This window comes from Oxyura jamaicensis, chromosome 18 (genome assembly GCF_011077185.1).
Source record: "Oxyura jamaicensis isolate SHBP4307 breed ruddy duck chromosome 18, BPBGC_Ojam_1.0, whole genome shotgun sequence".
Lineage (NCBI taxonomy): Eukaryota > Metazoa > Chordata > Aves > Anseriformes > Anatidae > Oxyura > Oxyura jamaicensis.
In genome coordinates this window covers 3007507-3031834 of record NC_048910.1, presented here as the reverse complement: position 1 = coordinate 3031834, position 24328 = coordinate 3007507, and the positions used below count along the sequence as shown (strand labels likewise).

The 24328-nt window shown below is 48.1% G+C and overlaps 1 protein-coding gene and 1 long non-coding RNA gene across 2 annotated transcripts in view; both read left to right on the top strand.

Moving 5' to 3' along the window:
• Nucleotides 1-8295: 8295 nt before the first annotated feature.
• LOC118175949 lies at nt 8296-13673 on the top strand. The gene is made up of 2 exons (XR_004755208.1): nt 8296-8364; nt 12484-13673. It is a non-coding gene; the product is annotated as an uncharacterized LOC118175949 (long non-coding RNA).
• A 2213-nt stretch (nt 13674-15886) lies between these two features.
• LOC118175944 (protoheme IX farnesyltransferase, mitochondrial) overlaps nt 15887-24328 on the top strand; it is a 102060-nt gene continuing 93618 nt past the window's right edge. The window contains exons 1-3 of the mRNA XM_035342628.1: nt 15887-16043; nt 16646-16770; nt 17570-17894. Of these exons, the coding sequence (XP_035198519.1) occupies nt 16001-16043; nt 16646-16770; nt 17570-17894 (493 nt within the window). The 5' untranslated portion in view covers nt 15887-16000. The remainder of the gene's footprint in view (nt 16044-16645; nt 16771-17569; nt 17895-24328) is intronic.

Genomic DNA, 24328 nt, shown 5'->3' with positions numbered 1-24328 from the left:
TTGCTCAGACAGTCAGCTCCTCTGGTGCCTCTCCCTCAAAATTCCCTAAAATGCTTCAGCACAAAGCAGAGGGGTCACGATGGGGCAGACAAGACCTAGCCTTGACATCTGGGGGAGTGGGTGGTCCTGGGTGAGGGACAGTGGCACCGCAGTGCAGCTCCGTGGTGGCACGTCCCTTCTGTCCCCAGCAAGGCAGGCACGAGGACACCCGGTTGTCCCCATCGCCTGCTGGGCTGATTTTGTCACCTCTCGAATGCCCTCTGTGTTTTGACGCTCTCCCTCCCTCTGCTCCTGCTCTTAAAGCTGGAGGTTTTGGTGTTTACGTTCTGCGGGCACTGGGCTGGATTTATCCCTAACAGGAGGCGACTGTTCCCGGGCTGTCCTCTGGGCTCCCTCTGTGCCCTGCCTGTCCCCCAGACTTCACGGCGCTGCCTTCCAGAAGCGCATGTTCTCCGTGCTGGGTCTGTCTGGGCTCTGTCTCTCCCATCCTGTCTGGCCCTGGAGGCTTCAGAGCCACGAGAACCCCCCAGATCTGCATTTACAGGCTTAGGACCCCCCGCTGGAGGGTGCTGAGCACGCGTTTGGCGGCGGTGTCCCACCGCGGTGCCGTTTCTGCCCCGCAGGTCGCGCAGGAGCCAGCACGGTTTTAAATTCTAATCCCTGGGTGCTGAGGGTGCCGTGGTCCTTTTTGAAAAGATTTACTGCTAATCTCTCCGGAGTCTGTGACAAAGGAAAGTTCCTCAGCGTTACCTCAAATGTTAAAATATTAATGAGGAGCGGGTTTGGTAGCTGGCAAAGTCTGCCTTCGCTAGCGCTGGAGATGGACTTAATGATCTCCGTGCCTTTGCTACTGCAAAATGAACATCTTACATGGGAGAGATTAGACAGACCTGACACCTTTAATAAAATATGGCCTGTGTTTCTACAGATGTATTTAAAGTCATTTAAACCCTTTAATGTTTTATGAAATAGCGAAGCTTGGTGTGAATCTATTTAGGATAGTCTTTAAGCGCTGCAGTAGGTTTTATTTCGCCCCAGCTCCCGTTTGTAAGGTGCTCGCTCCCTATATCATGTTTATATATGTATAATTTTTTTTCCACTCAGATGACTTTCTGAAATGAATAAAATGCTCATAAAAGGTGCATGCTTGATGGCACGACAGGCTATAGCCAAGAGTTTTGAAACAGGCTGCCTATGTGAATCTTAAATCACTTCAGGGGCTGAAAGGAGCCGCCTGACTTTCCTCCGGCCCGGCGCAGCAAGCGCTGCCCGCTCTCAGCATGACTCGGGACCACTGCTGGTGCCTCGGGGAGCTGGGGACCTTGGCTGGACGTCGGTCCTTGGGTTGGCCTCACGTGGCTTGGGGGGAGGACACAGCTAGTGTTATTTAAGGAGAAACCTGCAAAGGCTGTGTGGCTTCAACGGCGTCCTCAGAGCTCCAACTGTCCTGCTTAGGGAAGGCAGGTTGGGAGCCCTGCCGTGGGGGATCTCCCGTCTCCCTCCAGCAGGTGGGGAGGCTGCGGGTGACCAAGGGCAGCTCCCACAGCTGCCAGGGCACTTTGGGGCCTCCCCTCCCACACAAGGGCTCCAACAAGACGACCATTAACGCGTGCTCAGGCAAGCTCCATCCATCCCATCAGTGGAACTGGTTCTGCCTATTGCAGAACATGTTTCTAGTTGCTGAGACCAAGGGCCAAGAGGATGGGGCTGACCCCAAAGCCTGCTAGGCAGGGACCGTGTTACAGCACGGTGCAGACCCCTGGGGCTCACGATTGCTGAGCTGGGGCTGCCCACGTCCGCAGCAAGCAGCCTGAACCCTTGGGATGCTGCAAAACCACTCTCTGTTTCCCACACTTCACTTCGTTGAAGCTAGATTTGCATTTCATTTGCTTTTGTTCCTGTGCCCCAAAAGAGCCATTTTTTTTTTTCCTAGAAGGAGCCGGCCAGAGCATCTCACAGCCACATATCCTTGGTGGATTGGCTCAGAAGAGAAGCTCTGAACTCGGGCTTTGGTTACATCCAGCCAAGAGCTGGGCTGTGAGCAGGAGCCGTGCCTGCCTGCAGCCCCCCAGGCACGGGGAGCACCCGGCTCTGCTGCTGGAAAGAAGTGATGGCCCCTGGCAAATGGGCATGCAAATGTCTCAAACTTTTGGTCTTTTCCCCAGAAAGCACACCTGGTGTCTGATCTGCAACACCGGTGACTTTAAGAAGAGCAGCTCCTGCCATTAATGCCCCTCTTGTTTTTACATTTTGTTGCGACATCTTAGGATAAAAATACATATATTTGCAGCTGAGCTTATAGAAAGCTGCTTTATGTGGGCACGGCCCCTTCCTTGGCCGCAGTCTTTTGGCCAGGCAGGGTACAGTCCGTGTCTTGTAAGCGTCAGGGGAGCGGGTTCGCAGCTTTCCCCATAAAACCAGCTCAAAGCCTTTCCCTGTTGCTGTGCGTTTAATTTCCCCATTCAGAAGCTGGTGAGAGCGAAGGCAACTTGCATATGGAAACTTTTAATTAAACTACTAATGTGGAGTCGAGTCGTTTCTGGTGGAGGTTTAAGTAGTCTGTGGGAGAAGTGCTGAGTTGTGGGAGAGGAAGGCAGCGTTTGTCTCCAGCCCTGGAATTTGTCCATCCATCAAGCAGTCGTCCCAGGAGTTGAAGCTGATCCAATTGCGTGTCAACAACATTGGCCATGCCTCATTAGAAATCAGTTGTAAAAAGTTTTTTAAAAGAGCATTAATTCATCTAGCTTCTTTCCCCGCCCTCCCTTTGCTTTGGATTTTCATCACCCTTAGTGAGAATTTTAGGGGAAATTGTTTCTGAATGGCTGTTTTCCAGGGCAGACGATTTCTTTTTTCTCTGCCTCTGGTAGAAACGAAGGGCATTATTTTTAAAGATGAGTATCCGAAGTCAGGCTCCCAAACCCACAGCCTGATTTGCAAGTTGTGCAACAAAGGGACATCCAAGGAGCTCGGCCAGCCCGAGCACTGCGCGCTTCCCGAGGTGCATCGCTGTGAGCTCCACGTCCCCTGTTGTTATAGCTCCAGCTCAGCCTCGACAAAGCAATAAACCATCAAGAGCTGGCTCCATCTAGATTTCCTGCACTTCTCTTCATGGCACTGATGTTACTGTGGATAGGTTGGGTTACCCCGCAGTAACCCTTGTCACCGGTGAAACTCCATCGACCTCAGCAAAAGGGTCTTCGGGTTTACACCATGGAGATCAGACCCAGCCCAAATTCCCTGGTGGTTTCTACCCCTCGTGGTTGCTCACGTTCCTCCCGGGGGAAATGAATGCTCCTGGTACGCGAGGAGGGCAGAGAACCGCGCGCTCCCCTTGCCACGCCTGGAGCTGCCAGCGAGCGACTTGCCTTTCCCAGCACTTTTGGAGGCTTCTTTGTTTATATTTCTTCCCCACTGGGATGAAGCGAAGGCTTTCCCAGTGCTCTGTATGGAAGCAGCTTTTTGTTGCAACCCTGTGCTCAAAGCCGAGCTGGAGTGCCCGCTCCTTGTGGGGTCTCTGGGCTGGGATGCGGGGAAGCCGTCCTCGTCCCACCCTGCTCCAGCTGGGGAGAGCTGGGACCGGCCCTATTCCAGCAGCAAGGTTTTCCAGCCCCTTCCTCTCCCCACAAAAACAACACCGTAAAGAAACCTCTTTCACAAAGGCACGGAAGGAGCCAAATGTCACCAACAAGCTCCTGCCTCCCCGTCGTGGCTGGGGGGGGGCGCGTGGGGGGATGTGCTTTGTAGGACCGCAAGCGCTGCCGAGGCACTTCCTGCAGCTGCAGGTACTGACCATTATGTGCTGGCCTTTGTTCCTGTTTAGATTCAGAAACCTGATGGCATTATTTTTTGAAATGAATAGTTGCTGCGCCTTAAAGAAAATATTTAAGTTTCTGTAGCAAGTGTGTGCTCCCAGCACACCCAGCCCATCTGGCCACACACCCACATGTTTGAACCCATTTTTATCCACTTAAGAAACAAGCTCCTGTTCCGTCTGGAGCAGGTATTAATATCCTCTGGCTCTGGCCTACAGCTTATCTTGCACGGCAAAGAGGAATTCAGCCACTGTCCGTTTGCTGCTGGGATTTCTGTGTGAGCCGTGGGACACCTCGTCCTAACTGAAGGTCGCTGAGCGGGGAGGCAATTTGGTTCAGAAAGGACGAAATAATTCAGCAGGATGGGGAATGGATCCGAGAGAGAAATCTAAAAGTTAAGCAAACCAAAACCTTTCTTGCCTTTGGGAAATTCTCGCCACGCTGGCACAGGCAGCCCCTCTCCCTGTGGGTGCTGGTGTGGTGTGCGAGTGGTGGGGGCCCTGCAGCCCGTGGCTGATGCCCGGGACAAAGCTGATGGCACCGGGGCACCGATGCGATGGGAAACGACGTGGATGCCCCGTGGCAGCCGCACCTCCCTGCGCCGCCCACCTGGGCAGGATTAGCGGAGCTGGGCTCGGCGTGGGAGCTTAACCATTAGCGGTGATTGCGAACTCCCCCGCAAATCTCTGCGTGCTTTGCTTCCCCTGGTGTAACGGGAGGAAGGTATTTCCCTCCCGACTCATCTGCAGAGCGCAGGCTCTGGGGCAGGGGCTGCCTCCTGCTGTGCCTCCGTGCCATCGCTGCCAGAACTGGGCCATGACGGGGTCCTCGAGGACCGCGCTAAATTGCAGGAATGCTAATTAATACTAACTGAACGCAACCATTACAACACTGTAATACAGGCGTAAAGGAAGCTTTTAGATCTCAAACCAAGGAGTCTGGTGGGCACGGTGTGCTAGGAAGGGTGATTTTTCCAACTGAAGGAGTGAGTGGTGGGGCAGAGAAAGTAGGACAGAGCAGAGCTGCCGGGGAGCCCGGCCCCATGGCAAGGGGCTGCACCGCTTGGTGCCGGAGCGCTCCCTGCCTCAGATGTGTTTTTACATGGAAAGAGAAAAATGCAGTGTGAGGAGCAGCAAACAAAGCAGAAGAGGGAGGCGCTGGGATGGCCGCACACAGCCGGAGCTTTGTGGCAGGGAGGGGAGCGGGCACAGGACCACGCGTGGGGCCGGCGGGGAGCCGGGGAGGGCAGCGGGTGAGCGACTGCTCCCGTGGGCACGGCCGGCTTTTAGAAATATGTCATGGGGACACGAAAGGCAAGGGAGAAAGGAGCTCCATCGATAAATAAGGGGGAAGATTAAATTAATGGTGGCTCTGAGATGGCTGAGCTGCTGAGATCCGATTTTAAAAAGACAGTTGTTAGCAAGAAAAATAAGGGGCAGAGGCACGGTGTGGGCGATTCATTAGGAGTTCCCCTTGCAGAGCCTGCGAGTGGTGGCACCGTGCGATGTCCCCAGCCAGCCCAGGGAGCTCTCAGCTGAGCACTCACATCGTCTCTTTAATAGGGAAAAAACCTCCATCCAAGCCATTGAACAAACCCTGAGAGCTGAGCAGCCTCCAAACCAGAGACCCGCGTGGCTGGGTCACCAGGTTTTGTCCACTCTGTGCCCCCCTGGAGCTGCTGGTGGAGAGGCCGGGGCTGTCACGCACGGTCCCCGTGTGGCACGCAGCAGCCACGGCCGAGCCTGGGGACGGGGCGATGGGTGCCAGGTCAGCAGCACATCGTGCACGAAGGGAGCTTGTAACCGAGCGAGCTTACACCCATGGACTTTGCAGAGGAGAAAAATGTAAACAGAGGTGACCTTTGGTGCTATTGCATGGGGAAATAATCAGTTCCTATTACAGTTATTTAATATAGAACCAAACTCTGCATGCCTGGTTGACTAGCTTTTATTCATAGCGTCTAGAATAGAGAAACAATTACAAGTGTATGTAAAGGACGGGGGTGAAGAAATGAAAAGAAAGCTGGCTTTTAACTCCTTAGAGTGAAAATCAGAGAGGTCTCTACACATCCCCAGCTGACTCGGGTCCTTTCCTGATGCCCTCGTGTACATGCCTTGCACCAGCCTTGTGCAGCTGTGCGAAGCTGTGTCCGTGCTCTCCAGCGGAGAGACGGAGTGGTCTGCTCTTGCAATTTGTTTCTCCTTGGAGACCTTTGGGGGCCCGAATCTCTCCTCTGTCCCCCCAAAGCGGCTTCTGTTCCCTCATTTTGGAGGCGATGGGCTGCCCTGCTTCTAATTGGGATGTGCATCATCTCAGTTTCTCGGCGATACAGATACCTCAGACTAGATGCCATCTAAGAAGGCCTGTAATTAACAGCTCTTCTCCCAACAAACCCCATCTCTCTGGGGCTCACGGGCACGTTCGTGCAAGCAGCACAGCTCACACCCACCTCACGCTCCCTCTCCAGCCCAACGCCAGCCCACGTAGCTGGCACCGGTGCCTTAAGGAGACAAACTGCTGGTTGTTGCAGGGCCATCACTGGCTCTCCACCGAGCCCAGCACCAGGTAGTACCCGCCTGGAGGGGTCAGGAGGTGGGGGCGACTTCCTTCCATCACCAGGGTCTTGTCCCAAGTCCCCTCCTTCAGGAGCACCCACTGCCAGGAGGGACCTGCACCCGCACCCAGGCTCCTGCACCAGTGCTGGAGATCATTCTTGTGGGTTCTCCTTCCTTCGTGGCCTCGCTCCCGGTGTGCACAGCGGTGACAGGAGCACTTCGCTCCCTCCCTTGGCTTCACCTCCTCGATTTTAGTTATCTACAGACGGGGCTGCGCCTTACGCTGTATTTCTATAGCGCCTAGTGCCAGCCGATCTTGATCTCTGCTGGCATGCATATGGAGTTTAATTCAAATAATATGGAGTGAGAATAGAAAAAAATAAAAAAATGAAAAAAAAAAAAAAAAGGAAAAGAAAAAAGCCCTGGCCAAATTCAGAACATGCCCCCTTGGTACAGCCCGCACACACGAAGCTTTGATTTGCAGAGCACTTCATGGGTATTAAATTCTATTTTAAAACACTGTCATGAAATAGAGTGAAAGAAGTTGAGAGTTTTTTATTTAGGGAGGGGAAAAGTTTGTGATAAAAAGCTGAATTTATAGTGTAGTTCTGAGAAGAACGTTTACGAGGATTTTTAAAACTCCGAAAGCTTCCTTAACGCTGCAGTAATGAAGGTCCCCTCAGGGATTTAAACTATGCAGTAGCCAAATTCAGGTCAGATAAAGTTGCTGTTAATGATGCAACCCCTTCAAGTTTCCCCATGTAAAAATATAAATATAAAAAAAATCAGGCTTAAACTCCACTCATTTTTGCAGCAGTAAGAATCGGTTTGGGAATACCAAAGACGGATTGTTCGGGCGGCCTGGAAAATTACAAAGGTCTCCTGAAGGTGAATGTGTGACCAACAGAACCCGGGCTACCGCCACGTATAAATAAGTCGTGTTGGCTGTTTTGAAAACAAACAGTGCCTTGACAAACGAATGTAAGGCTGGTTAAGAAGTGAGACTGGCCAGGCCGATGTAACTCAGTCCCCAGATTTGCTACAGACAAGTGGAAAGTACAGATCTTCCTCTGTGGAACCCGGCGGGGTGACAGCACCCCGCGAGGGGGGTCCGGCCCCTCTCCGAGGTCCGTCGGGGCAGCCCCTCTGATTCCTCTGATTCCTGATCTCTCTCTGATTCCTCGTCCCTAAGCCCAGGCACCTACATATGGGCAAACGGTCTGCTGGACAGGGCAGGGAGGTCTCTCTGTGGTATTTCGGGTGGATCAGAGCAATCCTGTCCCCTCTCTGGGCTTCGTTCCCCTCCCTGCATGCCACTGTGCCTTATCACGGCACAAAACACGGCTCTTTACACCTAGAAGAATCTTTAACTTAGGGACTGGTGGAGCAGCCGGGGCTGAACATTCAGCCTCTATCAGTGAATCAAAGCATTCAGCTGCATTCGCTGTCTTATGTTTCTTTCCACTAGATCGGGCCAAGCAAAGCCACTGCTAATCGGCTGAGAGAACTGCAAATGTTTTGAAATACAGCGGATTAGGGAAAGTCCGTGATTTGGGCAGACATGAATTATTGTGTGCAGATATAAATAAATATTGTTCCCGGCTCAGCCTCTGGCTCTTGTCCAACATGCCACAAATTCATCAAAAAAAAAAAAAAAAATGAATGGGTTAGTGTGTTAACAAGTGCCTGACGGACTACGAGCGCTGCCCAGGGGGTGCGCGCTGTGCTTGACCGGCTACCCGGGGCTGCCAAAATTAACCCTTGGAACATGGCAGCGCTGCGCAGAGCCAGCCCACGGAAAATAAGCCCGGGCGCGATGTGTGCTCAGGCTTGTCACTTGGCAGAGCACAGGAGATGGAAGGTGGGTGTGAGTTATGCGCAGCTTTCTTCAATAGCTGTGTGATAGCTGCCAGAGAGAAATAAAGAGCCTTGGGTGGAGGAGAGCCCTCGCCCTGCTGGAACAGCCCACCTTGTTATCTGCAGAGCAGCAGGGACAGGTCTGTGATAGCTAAAACTTGACTTCTTAAAACAGTGCACTGAATTACTGGGGATCTCAGAATGGCTTATCTGTGGGCTGCCTCTTTCATCTCTTGCTATTTTTAATAGCCCATTATGAATCATTTTGATATGTTCATAAATGTTATCCTTTCTGCGAGTTCTTTGCTATGGTTGTCAGCCGCTGAGGCTAATAGGAGCATGGTTAGTTGGTCTGGGATGTGAGAGCTTCACAAAAAATGACTGCTTGGCTGCATGATTTATAACAACTCTGACTCCCTAAACGTCTTGTCCATAAATAAGGAGGCTGTGCATTCTGCTCCTCTGTAATCAAGACATCCTCTTGCTCTCATCTCCTTTGTTTCGTTTAAGTTCAGGAGGCTGCTCTGGGCCCTGGTCTTGTGGAGCCTGTGGAGTTTGCAGTCAACAGGACACACAGTATCTTTCTAAAAAAGAGTTTTTCCGTGTTTTAGATGTATTTTGTGATGTAAAGATTAACTGGAAACACAAGCGAAGTTATCATTTCTTTTGGCCATCTAGCACCCCAGGCCGCAAGATGCTGGGGGAGGCTGTAGGTCACTGCTGGGGGCAGCAGGGCCGAGGGGTCTCTCCCGCACCTCCCTTCCCCAGTTCTTGCTGGGGGCTCAGAAACTAAACTGATCCACACACTAACGAGAAAAACACGAACCCTTGATTCCTTCACAGTGAGGGAAACACAGGAGCTTCTCACCCTCCTCCTAGGAGGGACTTGTCCGGCCTCTCACCCGGGAGAGGGAGGGAAGGCAGGTGACCTCCCGCCTGCGAGGAATTGCCCCTGCCCTGAGGCCGTGGCTTGTCCGGCAGTGCCGAGGGAAAGAGCCCACGAGGGTTGTGGCTCGGTGATGTCCCACAGCTGGAGGGCAGCGCTGGCTGCCGTGCCGTGCCGTGCTGTGCCAGGTCCACTGGCGCAGCCCTGACCCGGACAGAAAAGCAGCAACGCTGGGTAGCAGACAGGGTGCTTCTTGCAGCACCACGGGTTATCCTGAGGGCTCGATCCACGCAGTAACGAGGCTGAACTTTGCTTGACTGCTCCCACGTGAGAAGATGGCGCGATGAGCCTGGCTGTGTGCCACGCGGGGCAGGGCGAGCATCGGCAACACGGAGGGGACTGAGCCCTTGCCTGCTGCACACCCTCCGGCTGGCAGCTCTGTCTCACGCCCTTTTAAAAAATAAATGGCTTCTGTACTCAGGATTATGTTATTTCTACCAGGATCTGCTGTCGCTGCACCCCAAGTCTTTGAGGCGAGGATGAGGTGGGCAGAAAAGCAGGCAGAAGCGCTGCCAGTCCGACACCCCAGCTGGCGGGCGGCTTTTGGCAAGAGCAAGGCTGCTCCTGGAGCCACCAGGTCATGAGACAAAGCAGCATCCTTTTGGCAAGGAAAGTGGGCATTAAAGCTCTCCCTAACCTGACTTTGGGTGTTCTCAGAAACTATAAAAAGAATAATTTATGAAATCCCTGGATCAATTATATAATAGCAGCGCTGTGCATAATTGCCGGGCTCCGGAGTGCCGTTACCGTGCGAGTCAGTCAGTGGCACTTAGGTGTTTGGTGCTGCTATGACAGCAGAAGGCATTTCTGCTGAACCCAACAAACTCTGCAGTAGAACAACTGTCCAAACAAACTAGCGCTAAGTGGCTTGCGATGCCTCTTACATAAAGGCTTGAAATAGCGCAGGGCAGAGGGAAGTTGTGCAGAACGGGAAACTTGCTGGAAAGCTGTGAAGGCTGTGAGACAACGAGGCGAGCCGCTGGGCCGGCCGTGCGGCTGTTACAGGCGTTCGGGCCGTGGGTCCCGCAGGACAGGATGTGTCCCACGCACCCACCGAACCCCCCGTGGGCAGGGGCGAGGTGTCCAGTGGGGCTTCATTCCAAGGAGATCCCCGCTCAGCCCAGCGGTGCGGCGACACTTCATTAGGGATGTGTGAGCACCAGCACCGGGCCTGTGCAAATTGTCCATCCCGACCTGGGAACGACAGACGCCTGCAGGACCCGTGCCGGTGGGTTCAGAGGACGAGGTGCCTGAGGACAACCACACGCTTCCACTGCTGGGTGAGGAGGAGCTGGCCACGCAGGCTCCTGCGCATGTAGGAGCAGGGTTCACAGCCACTGGCATGTTGCAGAACATTTCTCAGTCCTCGTCTCGTGGTGGCCATCTCCGTGCCCGACCCTCCAAGCACAGGTATCCCTGCCCACCTGGCTGGGGTGGCAACAAACGTGGGGCAAAACTGCATCCAGCACATGGGGTGTGCACTGAGATGTCAGACAAAATCCATTTGCTCCCTCTTCGTTTTATGTTGGAAAAAGAATAGGAAAAATAGCCAGAAGAAGCTATGAAGATTTTAGTGAAGTGGAAGCCTATCAAGCCAGGCAAGGTGAGAGGTCTTCCATGAAGCAGAAGAGACCATAGGTAGAGGAGCTGTATCGGAGGAAGCAGAAGAGAGAGAGACGTGTCCTGCTTGGGTTCAGCAACGGGTAAACAGGGAGATGCCTGCTTAATGGGGCTGGTGGAGCCAGCCAGTTCAAAATCTTCATTCGAGGATGCAAAAGCATCCAAATGAGGGTAGTCAAGCGTGAGAATTGCCTCCAGGATCTGGAGCCCACATTGTTTGATCTGAGGACTGTTTGAGCTCTGTTTGGAGTGAGGAGGAAGCTGGAACTCCATTTCCTGGAGCTTGGCTGGTGTTGGGGGCATCATCACGCCAGGTAGCTGCAGCAGAGGGGTGAGGCAGGCGCTCACACGTGGGTGCTGCTGCCGTGTCCCTGAAGGCGAGTGCTGCGGGGGGAGCACTGCCTACCTGGGCAAAATGCTGCCGAGGGAGAAAAACGAGTCAGAAGAGAAGTCCTGCAAGGTGGAGGGGTTTCAGCCAAGCCGAAGCAGGACCTGGGTAGGGCAGTGGGCTGAGGGGATAGCAAAGCATGACCTGGGGTGAGAAGAAAAGAGATGGGCAGAGAGGGAGGAGAGGCGGGAATCCTAAAGGTCTCAGAGCCTGCACCAGTGAGCGATGGCATCGCCTGGGGTCCCACGGCCGGGACCTCCTGCACGGGAGGCAGAATGGGTTAATTGTGGGTCAGCAAAACCCAGCTTTGCATCTGGTGCTGAGAAGCTGTGACCATGCTCTGGTGGGCTTTGTGCGGCTAATGGCCATGTCTGCGCAGGAGACACACACTGCAGCCCGCTGCCCGCCTCGCCTGGCTGCGGAGGGCTTCCACAAAACGGTTAATGTGTGTGCACCGAGCACTTCCTGAGCATTTGCTGAGTATAAGAGATCAGTTATGCAAGCTGTTGCTTCAGTTTTAATCTGATTTCCTCCCTCTGCTCTTAATAAATCTTATTTTTATTAGATCTTTTGAGTCCTAGGCAGCTTGGGAATTTCACATAGATTTTCCAGGAAAAGAAAGACCTCTGAAAGGGAGTATGAAAAAAAAAAAAAGAAAAGAAACAGGGTCTGGAGATATTCAGGCAGCAATTCTCAGCTGAAAGAGCACAGGACACAGGTTCTTTTCTTCAGAGGGTTATTTTCTGGGCAAAGGGTTGCTGGAAAAATCTATTGTTGATGCTGGCTGAGAACTTTAAGGGGCATCGCTGCCTGCCAGGAACAGCAACATTTGGGTGAGTTAGGAAGGGACAGCCGATGGAGCGGGATGTCGTGGGGGGCTGCTTAGCTCCTCCGTGAACTTGTTTCTGCTACTGGAGGGCAGGTAATGAGTGACAGAACATGAGGGAAAGGCACAAAGCTGTGCCAGGAGAGGTTCAGAATAGGTATTAGGAAAAAAAATGGTTTACTGCAAGGGTGGTCAGACACTGGAACAGGACTCCTAGAGAGGCTGTTGGTGCCCCATGCCCATCAGTGTTCAGGAGACATTTGGATGCTGCCCTCAGTAATAGGCTTTAACATTTGGTTAGCCCTGAAGTGGTCAGGCAGTGGGACTCGATCTTTGAAGGTCCCTTCCAGCTGAACTATTCCATATCCTCTAGGTCTTGCTGTGTTCTCTAGGTCTCGCCCCATGTCTCTCATGAGGGGTGATTCCCTCAGCACGGCTCATCCCCACTCAGCTCGCTGCTCACTTCCCACCGCCTGCAGGTTTGCACCAGACTTGACATCAACTCCAAGCTGGATCAGAGCCGAGCTTACACCAGAGGCTCGGCGAAGCTCTACCTGAGGAAAGGCTGGAAGTCCCTTAACTGAAGCAATTACAGCTCCGAGTCCATTGCAGGTGGTGAGCAAGCTGTACAGGCTTCCCAAAAGCGGCATACCACAGGGTCAGCACAAGGCCACCTTTGACAGCTGGGCAGAGGCAGCAGTTTTGAGCTTCTGCTGATTTCCTACGGTATATTTGAACTCTGCTTTGGGAAAGAAACCAGCCTGGCACACCCCTTCGGAAAGGCTACTGAGCACTGATCTACCAGGACTACTCTTCCATTTGCTCCTGGAAGCTTCAGCTACTCCAGAGCACTGGGACTGGGGTGGAGGGAGGGGTTAGGGTTTTTGGTTCATTATATTTTTTAACCCACTACACACCACTTAGAGTTACTTGCTGAGCGCAAGGCTTTAATAGCAAGGAACGGGCATGTTTCAGGCTCTCGGCTGGAACCAGTACATCTTGCTCCTGGTTGAGGGGTTTCTTCATTCAAGCACAAAACACATCTGTGCATCAACGTAAAGCCTGTGCACCACAAATGCTCATTTATGGAAAATCACAAATCTACCCCGTTATGGGTGGCACAATGAACTACTGAAATGGTCATCAGCGTCACGGGGAGTTTCTCAGCCACTGAGTCTGGGACCAGCTCTGACTCAAAGAGATCCCAGCAGGGAGAATATACTTATATAATCTTGTGCCCTTCGCTTTGGACACCATTCCTTCTGCTACGTACCACAGCTGGGTCCCAACAAAGCAAATACAGTGGGGCTTAAGCTAAAGGGGGTAGAAGTCCACAAAGCTACAGCTTCCCACATGGTGTATTACTGAACTCAGTCAGTAATACAACAGTCATAGCTCTGAAATGATCTGTAAAGGTTACCACAATAACAGCAGGATGCCATCTTATTTATTTTGCACTTGGCTTTTAAAGTTCCCTATCTGAAAGTACATCGGGTCTCTGTGGAGCTCTAACATCAATGCTGCATTCTATGAAGCAAGGAAAATATAATACTTTTACAGTCGGTCTTTAAATCATTTTCTGACAACAAATCAATCTTACAAGAAGCCTTGTTGGTGTTATGAGTACGAGAAGGAGAGATTTTGAGATTAAAGTATAATAATAGTATGCTGTCTCCATGAATTTGCCCTTTCGTGTATCAAACTATTGCATTATGCTGCTGAGATCTAATTAAGCCCCACCAATCAGATTTATGATAGTGCTAATAGGAAAAAGGATCGTATAACGCTGTTAATATGTGCTCTGTAATTAACATTAATGGGAGTCGCGTGGTTAAACACCCCTTGCATCACCCTGAAAATGGACCTCTAGGTGCGGTGTTTATTTTATAACCGCGGAGAAGTAGCAATGGATACGCAGCAATTGCCCATCTCCGCAATTAGCAGAGAGAACTCAGGAATCACTGTGCCCGGGCCGTGCTTGGCCTCGGGGCCCTGCGACAGGGCAGGGAGCTGCTCCTGCAGCCGGCAGGTCCTCCTGCCTGGGGGGTGAGGCGGCAGGACCCAAGCGAGCAAGGTGCTGAGAGCTGCCTGGAAGTGCCACGTGCGCTTTTTAAGGATTCGTTACGGTGCTTGGTGCTTGCTGGAGCATTCAGGACTTCGTGGAGGCAGATTCTGCAGAATCAGCACTCTGCAGACCCAAAGCCTTGCTAACAAGACCCAAAGCCTGTGCAGCCATTTTAGGCTGAAATGTAACTCTGACACTCGGATACTTGTGTTCACTAAAAATCCCTTTTTTTTTCTTTTTTCTTTCTTTTTTCTTTTTTTTTTTTTTTTTCAAGGAGTAGCTTTAGTGGTTAAACCCACATGGGTATGTGACATTCTGTGCTCCTTAAATCATCATTATCGTTTCATAAGGAGCCATTTCTCTGCCTTGAGGCCCATGGATAACATTCTCCTTAATTAGAAAAGTAGTGTTTTACCCCCTCTCTACAGGGGTGCAATTTATTGCCCAAGTGAAAGGCAATGAAAATCACTAAACCTTAAATCTCAGCCCTGACACGGAACCTTTGGCTACCTCAACCTTTTTCTCTGTGACCCGAAGTGCCCTAAAACCAGCCAGCCATTCCAGCCCTCTGTGTAGCCATTGTGTGCTTCCTACGTGATGTTTATTTTGTTTTTGCAGGTGTAAATTTAACTTGAGACCGAATTTGTGGTAGTTACAAAAACTGGAGATGCAAACAGGAACTGCAAAGTGATATATGCTGAGTGATGAGAACTCAGAGTAAAACAGGTTATTAATTGTAAGAAATGTGAAGTCCTAATTTCTCCCCAGCTCCCCAAGCAGAAGCAGAGTGGAAATAAATGCTTCAAAGTAGGATATTCTTGGTGAATTAAAGTGAGTGTTTTCATTTTATCTTCCTAATAATGATTTAAGATGACTTGTGCATGAATTTAAGGACTATAAAGAAATGAAAGCCCGGGAGGAAGATGGGTCTGAGGCAGATTTCCATGTTAAAATATTGAGAATGATTTTCTAAGGCATTTAACTGACTTATAGCCCACATCTCCTGAACTTAAACTCTTAAGAGAAAACATTTTAAAGGTGCCTGGGGGTGCAATTACGCCTTACAGCTTGAGCAATCCCAACCACTCCCCTGCCTGTCTGGTCAGAGTACAGCAGAGGCCCCCCCCTCCGTGCCTTGTACCAGCTTTCAGCCTATCTGACCCTGCACAGGGTGGGTTCAAACAGTTAACCCCGTAAAATAAGTACTTTATTTATTTATTTTTTTTTCCTTTCAGGTTAGCAAGTTGAATCTGCTTGGAGAAGGATCCGGCAAGCACCAAGGGAGGACGAGCCTTCAGCAAGGACCTCTCTGGGCAGCATCTGTCTAAATCCGACCTCCTGCAGCATGGAACTGAAACCAAATGGTTTAGAAAACTAATTCCGATTTCCAAAAGTGACTTTGGCAGGTGAACACAAGTGTATGGCTTTTTTTTTTTTTTTTTTTTTTTTTTTAACCAAGCCTTGAGATCTTTAATACTCAGGTAGTTTGGGGAATGAGACTCCGTGTCCTCACCGACCTTGGCTGCCACATTCACCTTTTTTCTTAGCCCCCAGTCGGTTGTTTCACAAGCATTTCTGTGACCCATGAGCTCCACGGCACCCTCCTCCTGTCACAGCCACCGCGCTAAGCCCGCGATTTTTAATAAAAACGCCGCGATGCAGAAAATAAATAAATAAATTAATTAATTAATTAATTAATAGCCAGCGCCAGAAACAAGCCGATTGCGTACCCCGTCAGGGACCTGGGCTGCTTCTTGGCAACCCGAGGCTACAAACACCCCGTGTCCCCGCTGTCCCCTCCCGCCGCCGGGGCCGGGCTCCCCTCAGCCGCCGGCGGAAGCGCCGACCCGGATGGCGTCCCGAGGTCGGGCCGCGCAAGATGGCGGCGCCCAGGAGCTGAGGGGAGAGGGCGGCGGGAGCAGCGCAGCGCCATGAGCGCCGCCCGCCGCTGCAGCCCGCCCCGGGCGCTGGCAGGTACCGCGGGCCGGGCCGGGCCGTCGCTGGGGCAGCCCTGGGGGCGGCGGGGCCGGTCGGTTTTGTCGGGGCGCAGGGTGGGGAGCGCACGCCGGGTGTCCCCGGGCACGGCCGGCTCCTGTGAGGGGTGTCCCCGCGGGGCGTGCTGGCGCTGAGGGTGCCCTTCGGGGTCGTGTGGTGTTGTGGGGTCGTTGTTCTGTAGCGGCGTGTTTTTCTCCGAATAAAATAAAGGAGCGTAGATGTCGGATCGGGCATGAGTGGCCTTGGTGTGATCTTGCAGCCCTGTGGCAGCTGCTTCCTTTAAGCACCGCTTATGCTGTGTGGCCGAGATGCACTTGGGAAAGCTCTGGGATCGTGGGGGAGGAAGACAAGCTTAAAAAAGCATGTCTGTAGGGAGCTGGGAAACTAGGAAGAAAAACTCCAAACCATGAGAGCACCCTGCACTTTTGGTTTCTTCAGGAGGACTCCACACATGTGTCTCTGTCCAGGTTCCCGTTTGTGGTGGTTTTGTGTCCCAGCAGACAACAGACGTTGTAGGCTGAATTACAGACGAATCCAGGGGCAGAGCTGGAGTCTAATGTTCTCCTTTTCTCTTTAAATAGGTTTATTTATTTGGCACTTGAAGAAAACAGGAATACGGCAAGTACCATGCCAGTTTGTGCATCTGTGCCGAGTAGCCAATGACAGATTGGTCACGTTTCAGTACTTTAACTTTCTCAAACGAATGGTAAGTCAAGGAGGGTGGTTGTCCCAGGTTTCTCATTCCTTAATTAACTTTGTCTCATGGCGAGTCAAAGCGGAGATTGGTTGAAAAACCAAAACTGCCTATCCAGCAAGCTCAGGCAAGCCCAAGCATCTCCTTTTGTGTGTTGCATCAGAGTTAAGCCCGTGGGATCTGAAACAGTTGAGGTTGGAGGAAGCCCGCTGCAGCACAGATAATACCTTGTGCCGCGGCATGTCCTCCTGCTGATGGAGCTTTCTGTGCCTTTGAAGTGGAGTGCTCATCTGCTGCTGGGAAACGTGAAATTAAATTACTTTTACATTTATTATTCATTAAAGTGCTAGTAAGAAAATCACTCATATCTTATAAAGATGCAAAATGTTGAGTTCCTGTTTTTGGAGATGGGAGTTGTTATGGACCTACGCATACCTGTTTGTTTATGGTTGAATTAATCACTTATAAATTAAGTGATATTGCCTGGTAGTTTTGAAGATGAATTAAGTAAAGTCTGCTGTCAAAACTACAAGGGAAGTTGTATTTTGTTCTGAAAGAATTCTTCAAGGTTAAGTAAACGCCATTGAGGCAGTTGTGAAACAGAAAACTGCCTTTGTTGTACGTTGTCCAACTTCAGGAACTTTTTGTGCATGAAATAAGTGTTTGAAAGAAGGCTAACTCAGTCGTGTCACTATAGGAAGTAAACCTGTTAAGAAGAATAATGTAGCAATAATTTTGGTAGTAATAACAACATAAAATGGATGAAAACATCTTCTTAGCTAATCATCTTAAAATTTATCGTTCTGTTTAGTATGTCACACAGTACAACAAAGACCTCAGCCAACGAGCCAAACCTAAGTCAGATTCAGTTGCATCTCCCTTTCGTGAGAGTCAACAATTGGATCAAGAAAAGAATGTTGTACACAAGATTATACCAATTTCACCTGTTCATCAACCTTTGTCTAAGACATCAAACAGAAATGAGCTGAGAGAAGTGAAGTTAGCTGCAGAAATTGGAGGCTCAGCCATGCCACTAAGAGCAGAATCCAAAGAAGAAAGACAATGGAAAGAAATGAAGCTACGGCTGGATGATTTGCCAGGAATTTTGGCACGCTTGTCCAAAATTAAGCTTACAGGTACTACTGGTTGTTTTTTCACTTCTGTGTATTCTGTTTGATATTAAGACTTCTCTAGCATGCTAATGGTACAGGTGTGTTTTTGTGTGCTAATTCCCACTTCGGTGACACGAAGTATTTGGGTCAATTCCATCAAACGTATGCTGGAAAAAATAGTTTTATAAAAGTTATTTCCTTGCCTATTAAATTTGTTTAGAATCATCATTGCTTGCACTATATTGTCAGTTAGCTTTTGGGGATCCTAAGCAAGAGTTTGTACAAAAAAAAATACTTGTAGGTAAAACTGGAATAGGAAGAGATTTTATAAACCTTGCATTAAGTTAAAACCTTTTGGCTTCAGTTTACCAACATTCTGTCTTACTTACCTTTCATTTTAACACTACTTCTTTTCAAATTCATGTTAAGAGAACCAACAAAACATAATCAGAATAATTTCAAAGTTTATGAAGGAAAAGTTTTAGGTATGACCAATTAAAGTTTCTGAAATGAGGTGTAGTTTACTTTTGTAGCTGTTAACAGAGTTGTACCTTCCAACCAGCAGTTTAAGCAATTGCTTTGCAGCCTAACTGCATTTCCTTTATTCTGATAGTAATACATAACAGCTAGAAATGGCTTCTTTGCCACGCAGTAGTGTTAAGTACGTTGTGTGTCTAAGGAAGCTGTAACGATCTGACCAAAGACTGAGATTTTGTCGGTATCAGGGCCAAGACCAGAAGTACAATTATTTGAAGTCCCTGCTGTGGTGCTCTCTCCAGTGGGTGAATTTTTCTGGTTAAAAAAAAAAAATCAGTAATAAAACTGTTATTCTTTGCTATAACAACTTGTTACAATAAAAATCCCGAATTCAGTTTGTTTTCTGAAGCTTTTGTCTTGCGGTATACATGCTTTCCCTCTTTTGTTTTCCGTGGAAAAATTGTACCGGCCACACACAGTGTACAACGGTCATTTAATTTTTCCTTAAATAAACAACCCTTCGAGTTCTCAGTGTTGGTGAGACATCTCATGTTTTGGACTTGCAAAACCAATCTTGTCTGTATGTCCAAATGTTCCTCCTTGGTATTTTAAAAAAAACTCAAGGTGTATTTATTTTGTGCTGAGTTGAGTTAGTAAACTTGATGGATTGAAAAAAAATCATTTTTTTTTGATACTTTAATGATTCCCTTTTATTTATTAGCCTTGATAATTCCAAATTTAGGCATATAAAACTCTTACTGGCACATTTACCAGTTATCAGGATTATTGCACTCCCAAGTTTGCAACAGCTTTGTGACGCATACAACCTAAATTATTGCCTCTTTTTGTGTGAAGCTGACCTGGTTTCCCTCCTCGTGCTGTTAAGTTTCTAGCAGTATTTTGTTTCTGTAGCGCTCACCGCAGATAATGTCTAAGTGCTATATGAACAGTTAACTCTTCTGGCATCTTTTCAACTAGGTGATTTTATTTAAGTGGCTCTTTTATGTGAGCTTGAAGCCTATGCTGGTTGTTGAAATAGAATTAAATTTAAAAAACTCAATAGATCCAGAAATAAAAAGTTAAAGTTCTGTGATTAAGTGATCAGTTTAAATGGGGCGAGGGCAAAGAGAAAGGTGGAGAAAGGGAGAGAATCAGCTCTTGTTTTAAACACTTTAAACGTGCTAAATCTGCTGATGGTCCTTATGGGTAAGCTCAGTACCACATCTGACCGTTATTGTTGCTTCTCAAAACAGGAGGTTGAAGAACTTCACCAAGAGGGATGAGGATCTTTTTCTGGGGAAAAGAATTTTGTGTGTTACTTTCTTCGTGTGGCCTCACTGTTGGTGCCAAAATTCTGAACGGCTTCTAGTAGCTCTTGTAGAAATGGAAAAAAACCAACATTGCAGGCAAGAACGTACCACTGTTTTTAAAGCATAGCGTTACATGAAAGCTGTAGAAGGCAAAGGTTACGGCATTTCATTTGGCTCAAGACTGCCTGTTCTGTCCAAGTGTGTGCTCTCAGACGTGCTGTTCTTGAGCCACGGTGATAAACTTGGCATCTGTTGAGCAGGTATAGAGAGAGAGAAAAAAGTGAATCCCTCTCCTTGAGGCGATCTTTATGTATTGGGCAGGGAGATTGTATTGAAATTAGAAAGTGTAAAAGCACGAGTTGGATTTTGGATGGAGAGGGGTTTGCAGGAGGGAGCTCTGTTGTTGGTCTTTTTGGTCGTAGGACAGCGTAGGAGGCGAGCAGGAAAAATACCCGATGCAGCGTGCAGAGCAAGGAAGATTGAGCTCTTTTTCCAAGCTGTGCGATCAAGTGGAAAAATACAAATTCCGTAAAGAGTGTGGTGGTGTAGTCCTTGGATTAATTTATTTATTTTACTAAAGAAAAAATAGATTCTCTGAGGTCACTTTTATTCTACAAATGACACGCAACTCAATTCCTTCCACCCATGAAGTTCTGATAGATCTCATATCCTACGTGTTTATTTTGGCAGGCTCTTTATTTATACTTTTTAGGGTATAAAATAACAAAAAAGCAAACTGCATTATGCTAAAGTTAGACTTCCTCATGCCCTCTTCTCTTCCCGCTGCTGAAGTAAAGAGATGTTTGTTTGTGTTCTGAACTGCAATTCACCTTTGAAAGGAAATGAGTTTAGCTATTACCATACCCTCCTGCTTCATGTAAACTATAGCTCTTATGACTCTGCCATGAGAAACTCTGCCTTTCCAACAGAAGAGGAAAAAAAAAACCTGTTTATATTCTTTTGCCATAAAAAATGATTAGGGAATTTTTAATTACTTGTTGCATAATCCACCTTTTCGGGTTCGATTTCCATCCTTTCCTTTCTCTGTTGGCTGCTGCCTGAACAGCTGCGTCTTACCATCCTGGCACTTGGAAAGCTCATGCATCTGCCTGCGTTATAAATGCCATTGTCTTCAACTTTATCCCAAAGTTCATGTGTAGTTGAAAATAGGAAAAGGAATTGTGAAGTATGGTGATAGGAGGAAATCCTGGTAATTTATAATGCATACGCGTCGTTAAGAATATCAGGCGGTCTCATCTTAAACTTCATGTTTTTGCCAGCGATCACAGATGAAAACTAAGATGAGCTCTGTGGAAAAACACAGGAAAGAAACGGCAGGCTTTGGTCTGGGGGAAGCGCAGCGAAGGCACGACGTGCAGAGTGCTGGGTGTTCTCGTTAGCTGCTTTGCTACGGTTTGTGAGCATACTGTCATTGTTGCTCCTGCACTACAGGCTGCCTTGCGCATTGGGCTTGTGGCAATGAGCAGCCAGAGGCGCAGCACGTTATGTAGTACACGTCTGGGAAGTGGACGTGTAAACATGAGTGAGGTGTAAACTTCACTGCTAATTTCTGAGCTGCTATAGCTTTCCTAATCTAAATTGCAAACTCCCTGAGAAAGGGACTTTTAGCTTTTCCCTCTCTGCTGTGCCTGTACGAGTTGAATCCTGACTCTTGTTTCTCCTTCTGGCTACTGTGATACAAACCTTCAGCTTCCTGAAGAAAGGCACATTATTGTCTACATGTTGTGGGCATTTCCCTGTCTTTCCTTTGTCCTGTATTTTAGTATACTACAGTGAACATTTTCAGTTGTCTTCATAAGCATATTAATTTGCATCTAATGATTAAACATATTAATTTGCATCTAATGATTCTCGTTTGTACACAGTTGTTCGTTAACTGGTTGCTGTTTACCCAGAGATCCTATGCAAAGTTGCAGTCTTTCACCCAAAATCTTTGTATTCTTTTGCATCTCGTTGCAAAGCACTCGTAACTTCCAAATCTTCAAAGCCGTTTTAGAGTTGTAATAGTGTTTCCCAAAGTACAGTTCAACAGTTAATCTGCTAAAACACGATGAACGTTATTTTCTGTTTTGATTGCTGAAGCCTTGTTTCAGGTCTCATTGGAGAGACTTCTGTGCTGGGTGGCTTGCTTTGGTTCCAGGTGTGCAGCATCCACAGAACCGCAGGGACCTCAAGGTGATGCTTCAGGAGCTCGTCTAATCCGTTTTTCCCCAAGGCAGGACCAGCCTTAGGTATATCATCCCTGGCTTCGTGGTGTTCTGTTTGTTCTAAAAACCATCCAAGGGCAGAGAATATACAGCTTCCCTGTGCAACCTGCTGCAGTGTGTTACTGTCCTGTCTGCTGAAAAGCTTCGTGGTGGATATAACAAAAGCCCCTTTGCTTCAGTTTAAGAGTATTGCTGTTTCTCTAAGCACTACGAAATCTGGAAACTTTTTCCAAAGTTTGTTTTTCTGTGTATTTTTCACTGAGGATGTGAGATGTTGTTTGGTTATATCTAGCTCTCAGAGAGTTCAGCCCAGAATCCTGTTAATATTATGTAAGAATAGTCGGGAGTAAGTTCTCTCTGCTCTTGTGATCAGCCTTAGGAGAGAGCTAAAATAGGCCAGCCTGGGGTGTTTATACCTCAGTAAATCTGGAGTCATTTGTCATCTTTAATGGAGTCATTCCAGGATTTACCATGGTCAGATCAGAATCAAACCTATTTTTTTATGCTTTTTTCTCGCCAAAGCGTTGTGCAGGTTACAGGCTGAATCCCAGGACTGGTGGAATCAGTTCTCTGAGGAGGCCCATGCATTTCTTTGACCTTTGTTTTTAAGGTGAAGATTTGTGCTGCTATCCGATCGTTAGTAGCTTCCTCCACAGGAAGAAAGATTTGGACATTGTCCAGTCAGATGCCAAAATTCTTTTAAAAAGAGGATTGGAAGAAAAGAGGATTGTCCTCAATTTTTTTAAATATGCTGTGAATCTTGGCAGAGAGAAAAACGTTTCATAAGTTATATCGGGGAGGTTCTGACTTGACATAAGGGAAAAACAGTTTGTGATGAGGACAGTCAAACTTTGGAGCAGGTTGTACAGAGATGATGTGAAATTTCTGTCCCTGGAGATGAAAAAGCCCCAAGGGACCCGGCCTCAATTCAGCACTGACCCTCATTTCAGCAAGGGTTTGGACTATGCGATCGCCTGAAATCCTTTCCAGTCGGAATCGCTCTCTGATGTGGCTAGACAATGTCAGACAGCATCCTAGGAGCAGAGACTGCATGCTGCAAAAATGTGTATAGCTTCTCCATCATGGATGTACTGAACTATATTTAAATTTTGAGAAGTGGACAAACACTATTTATGAGCATTTTCAGGTTTGGAGACTAAAAATAGGGCATTTTTTTTCTTATGCACGCTTTTAAGAAAATAATCCAATTTTCTTTACTGGAAAAAAACAACCCAAGTTCATCAGCTGCATTGCTTACGTCTGAATTTGTCTGTGCGCTGGTGATCATCTAGCACAGACGTATTGAAGTGGAAACGAGAAGCGTCAGACATTTGCTACTGGCTTGCAGTGTGATCGTTAACACCCTGCCTCATCCCTGCCTCCATTGCGTGTTTGTGAAATGAAGATGATGGTTATCCAGCTTTGCATAATGGCTCTGAGTGTTGCTGAACTGCTAAGTAACGTGGCATCGATCACTAAATAAGGTGCTTGTGTGTGCATGGGCAAAAATCTGCCAGCAGTTGCTCTCGTGAAAAAAAACAACTCCATTTGCTTGGAGTTCCAGTACATTTCCACTTCAGCTGAGAGCAGAATTAATTCTTTTAAATTGTGGCTTTAATATAGCCAGAAACTTTGACAAAGATTTATCAGTGTTCCTTGTATAGGTTGTTACTCGTCTACATGCATTCTCCAGTCCTAAATATATTTTATAGCTCTGTCAAAGTAGTTCTCATTTTGTGGTTATTAAATCAGTAACTATTATCCTACAAAGAGACAAAGCTTCACAGGGATCGTTTTCTAGCAATTTGTTTTCCATGCTACAAAGAAAACTAATGAAAGAAAAACAAACTATTATTACAGTTTATTTTTTGCAAAGCATTTTAACATTCTCCAACAGTAGAAGAGATTATTGCTGTTTGCTCTGTTTGTGTTACTGCACTTGAATTTTATATGAGATTACATGAAGACTTGCCCCAAATTTAAATTGGCTTCAGGAGTTTGGCCGTCTTCAGTGTGTAGGTTGGAAACTGCAACAAAACCGAGATGCACCTACCCCAGAAAAATCTCAGTTGACAAAGAAAAAACCTTTGTCAGACCCTCAGCACCGATGTTGAGGCTGTATTTGGCTTTCCAGAAAGCAAAGAGTGAAAACTGAGGACGAGAAGTTCCATCAGCTCTTGGAAAACCAGGTTCCTTTAAAGGAGTACAAAAACACTTGTAATAAGACGGTAACATTGCTTCTTAAATTAAAATAGGAATGCAATTGCTTTTGTTCCTCCATAGGTACTGATACATAATCAGTACGGGAACAGAAAGGAAACCTAGAGCTGAAGCGGTTTGCTTTGGGTTTCTTCCCTTCGGCTTCGGCTTGGCTACTCTCTGATAGGAGGTAAGCGACATACGGTGTGGTGATTCGCACGGTACAAATACAGAGATGTATAAA